This window comes from Myotis davidii, unplaced genomic scaffold (genome assembly GCF_000327345.1).
Source record: "Myotis davidii unplaced genomic scaffold, ASM32734v1 scaffold651, whole genome shotgun sequence".
NCBI lineage: Eukaryota > Metazoa > Chordata > Mammalia > Chiroptera > Vespertilionidae > Myotis > Myotis davidii.
The window spans coordinates 2,211,199-2,215,669 of record NW_006283994.1 but is presented as its reverse complement, the minus strand read 5'-3'; the positions used below and the strand labels follow the sequence as shown (position 1 = coordinate 2,215,669).

The following is a 4,471-nucleotide window of genomic DNA, read 5'->3' as shown; positions in this document are numbered from 1 at the left end:
TGAACAGGGAGGGAATGGCTTCTGCACACACATTAGCAACAGAAGCGCTAAAGGAAGAGGAGAAAGCTTGATAAACAAGCTGGGACTTGGCTGCTTTGGTCTGAGCAGATAACTAGGGAAGAAAACAAAGTATACTTTGGGCGGAAAGGGCCATTCCTGGTCCTGGGGGAATTGTTCCAGTGAACTCAAACTACAAAGTATCACTGTTGAGTCAATATTACATCCATTTCTGGGCTATTGAGACAAAGGGTACAACTTAATAATAATAATTTATGCACCCACACCGCTCCTCCCGAAAACCAACGGAGCTGTTTTCTGAATCGAATTTGCATACCACTAAAGCAAAAACAAACACAACAAAAAAAAACAAAACAAAGGGAGAAACTTCACGGAATACCGCTTGTAAAAGGCTAAGCGGTCTGGCCCCATTTCAGACTTTTGCAATGTTCAGGGTGCTTTCTCCAGTAGCTCATCGGCTGGAAATGAGGTTACAGGCCCTCAGCTGTGACCTCCTGCTGCCCAAGAAGCCACAGCCGTGGTCTAAGCGGGGCGGGTTTCTCGCTGCCTTGCTGAACAGGGGGGAGAACCCCGAGAGGGCTGGGCTCAGGCGGCGTGCTGTGATCGGTGTAATAATTCTGAGGAAATCTGAATGACAAAGTTCTGCCTAAACACTCAGGCTGACCCATCGGTTTTCTGCCTTTGAGACTGTATTTCAAGTGTGTCCCACATGACCACTGGGAGGCTCTGGGTGACGAGACCCACTAGCTTGGCAAGCTCCCTGGTCTGTGTATTTAAAAATAAAAAGCATTTTTAAAAATCAGGCTGTCATTACCTAAAAGCTACTAAATTCCACCTCGGTGGCCCTTGGGAGCAATGGCTGGGAACTTCCTGCTGGAGTCGGGTCCTGGACTCCCACCCGGGGCGCTGCTGTGGCTTTAAAAATCAGCTCCCAGTTGACTTGAGCTTTTGAAAGGAGCCCTCAGTGTCCAGGCGAGGAGCTCATTTCCCATTTAAAGGACACGAATACTTTCCAAAGCCAAGCGAAAGGGGAACCTGGACGAACACCTTCATTCTGAGCCGCGGTAGCTGTCCTACATGATCGCAGGGCGGATGCTGGCAATGGGCACGAACACTGGGCTTGGCACCGCCTGTGCACGTGACAATCTCACCGCCGGTCCTGCCAACTTCGAAATGCAAATCCCTGTGTGACCCAGTTTCCTTGGAAGATGGTGAAACGGTGTATTTGATTCTGGCTACAGTTAACTGTATGAGGCCAGCTAGCAACTCAAAAACAATTTTTCAGTCCACCCACACTTGGGGGCTTAAAGATGCCAATGATTTCTTTTAATCCCCCCTTAAAAAGTGAGGGATGGGGGATGTGTCTGTGTGAACACAGCCCCACCTGGGGAGGGTCAGCCGACCACAGCTCCTCTCGCCACACCCCCTCCGACAGGACAGAGCAGAGCAAGTGCTGTTTTTACAGACGCTCCCCTAAAGGGCACTGGCAAAGCTGACCGGCTGTCAACTTCGGAGGGGAGATCGAGAGTCGTGTGTAAAAATCAACTGGGGCCCTGGCCGGTGTTGCCTGCTGGTTAGTGTTGGCCCACACACCAAAGGGTCTCGGGTTCGATTCCTGATCAAGGGCATGTACCAGGGTTGTAGGTTCTCTTCCCACCTCTGGTTGGGGTGTGTGTATGAAGCAACCAGTCTCTCTCTCTCTCTCTCTCTCCCTCCCCGACCCTCCCTTCCATTTTCTCTGAAAAGCAATGGAAGAAATATCCTCAGGTGAGGATTAACAAATAAACAAAAAAAATCAACTGGGTAAAATTGACCAAACTTTTCCAGATTTCAGCTGCTTGTTTGGGATCAAATAGACATAATAGGATAATCTCGATGATCTAACAGTGACTTTACCAGGTTTAGGTAAAATTACACACTTTTGATACCAATAAATGAATCTTCTACTTGCTTCTTTTATTCAAGGAGGAAGAGCTTTATTTATGACTTCCTCCAAAGTCAATGACTGTAAAATGTAACAAACTAGCATAGTTCAATGTACTAAGTTACAGAATGTAACCTATGGTAGTTCCATTGGTGGCAGACACGAGATACAAATGAGGGCTGAATCTGCTGTGCCAGGGGGGGGGGGTGGCCTTTGAAACTGGGGATTATTGATTAGAAGCTAGAAGGCAACTTTTTGTTGTTATCTACAGATGCTGCCGGAAGGAGACGTGTTTACCCGACTTCAAATGCCACAGCTGTAAACTGGCAGTTGGCAGCTTTCCACATAAATGCCATCAGCAAGCGAAACTCGATACTAGTCAAGACTAGCCAAGGAATTCGGAGCGGCCCGAGCCAGGCTCTGCGGGCGGCTCTCCGGCCAGGCTTTTGAAGAACTGCCTGGAGCAGTCACAGTTGTGGGGAGAAACAACTCCAATTGCTTTTAAAAAGTTTTTAAAAAGCTGTATTAAATATAAGTCTTAGCACCTTTGGCATTTTTGTCCAAATACACTTCGACGTATGAGGTGGGGACGTAGCCCTCTTCGTCTTCATTTCTCCGAATGCGGGTCCACCCGTCACCTTTGTCTTCCTCTATGACGTACAGCGTTTCCCCTTCAACTACTGAAATGGTTCCTTCATTCTGACCTGAAAACAAGATTGGAATATATGAGGTTTACGGGCAAACAGGAGCTTGGCCAGGAAACAGGTGCAGTGAAAGCAGAGGCGGGTCCGCAGGTGCCCGGCCCTGCCCCTTCCAACAAGGCGAGGAGCGCCACCTCCCACCGGGCTAGGCCGCAGGGACTTTCCCGGGGAAGCCTTCGGTCTTCTCCGCTCCTCTCCCCCCTCTTCCTCCCTCCCTCCCGCCCTCCCGCCCTCCGTGGAAAATACTCCCAGGGCTTTGGCCACCCCCACACCCCCACCGCCTTCCCCAGTCGAAGCTCCCTCTTCGGCCCGAGCACATCTGGACCTAGCGTTGTCCTGAAATCTGAACACAGCGGACGGACCTGGGTTCATGGCTGCTCCCTCTTCATACACCCCCTCCTCTCCCATTTCAGCGGCGTCTCCCTTGTCCCTCGCGCCTCGTCTTTGATTTCCTCCCGCTTTGTTCCCACTTGCAATCAGCCAGGAGTCCGAGCAGCGTGTTAGCTGCGGCATCTCTGCGTCCGTTCATCCATTGAGGATCCCAAGGCCGTTCGCTAAGATAATTTCCGGGACCGGCCACCACTGCCGACAGCCCTCGGAAAGGCGCCTGGTTCAGGGGCGGTCACGGGTGTGGGGGTGCTTTAGACATGAAGTGAAATTGGAACATCTAACCTGGTCCTTCCCTTTCTTGTCGTCACAGTGAAAATGCACTTATGCCAGGCTTCCCCAACTTATCTCACTCCGCCCTCCCGCAGCTTCGTGACAGTCTGCAGACACTGACTGGGTCAAGGTTCCTCAGTTCCCGACAGCCGGCTCCCCTTTCCAACCGTCAACCTGTTCTAATTCTCCTCCACACATGACAACAAACGTCCCAGGTCCAGCTTGGTCAGGCAAGGTCTCTCCCAAGTCCTCTCAGTACGTCCTCAGTGTTTGCCTACAATCCAAATGTGTCCTTTCCTCTCCCCCACTCCATGGCACTGCCAACCTCTGGTCTTAGATTCCTCTCTGACCACCTATGACACCTGGGCTCAGCCACACCTCCCAGGCCTGGTCCCCCGTGCCCTCTGCCTATCTGTGCCCCTCCCCGGGGCTGAAGCTGCCCCCTAGACACAACTCTGCTTGTTCTCCGGGGTGGACGCCACACCGCACTGCCTGCATCCCACCCCCTGGGGAGTCTTCTCAAGACAGGAGTTCTGTACATATTGAACAAATGCAGGAAATGACCATTACTCCTTACTCTGCTGCGGTTACGTAAGCTCCATGAAGGCTGTTCAATTACATGGGCCCAACGGCAAATACACAGCCAGCACCTGACGATGACAATACCCTCAGAACAAAAGGGAGTGAGAGGAAGGTCTGGGGGGATCAGCAGAAAGGCAGCCACAGGCAGGGCGGGTGCTCAGACAGCTCTGGACAGTGGGAACTCGGTGTCGTGAAGTGTTACCGTCGAAGGTGTAGAGCGCTTTACACGTCCCGATGGCGGGCAGTGGCTCCTCGTCGTCAAACTCGTCGTCGAAGTCCGTGGCCAGCACCTTCACCTCGCTCTCCTGGCTCTGCTCCTCCGTGTAACTGCCATCCGGGCTGCTCAAGAAAGAAAGCACACAGCAACTATAGCAACCGAGCGGGAGGCCCAGAGCCGGCAACCAAGACCATCTTAAATGGTCCCCCGTGGAGCCAGAGGCCGTGCGTGGGAGACCCACAGGCCCTCATCACAGAGGCGCGGGGATCTGCGCTTAGGCTCCCGTCCAGATTCAGAAGCCCGAGGGAAGACGCTCCCGCCCGGGGCAGGGCCGCGCGGATACTGTACCTCTCCCGGGCCGCAGTTGTT

General features: G+C 52.6%; 1 protein-coding gene across 1 annotated transcript in view; it reads right to left on the bottom strand.

The window, feature by feature from the left end:
• Positions 1 to 1,953: 1,953 nt before the first annotated feature.
• The window catches only part of FNBP1 (formin binding protein 1), a gene marked incomplete at its 5' end in the record, with an annotated part of 57,006 nt that continues 54,488 nt past the window's right edge, over positions 1,954 to 4,471 (bottom strand). The window contains 3 exon segments of the mRNA XM_015567766.1: positions 1,954 to 2,646; positions 4,088 to 4,227; positions 4,451 to 4,468. Coding sequence (XP_015423252.1) covers positions 2,468 to 2,646; positions 4,088 to 4,227; positions 4,451 to 4,468 — 337 coding nt within the window.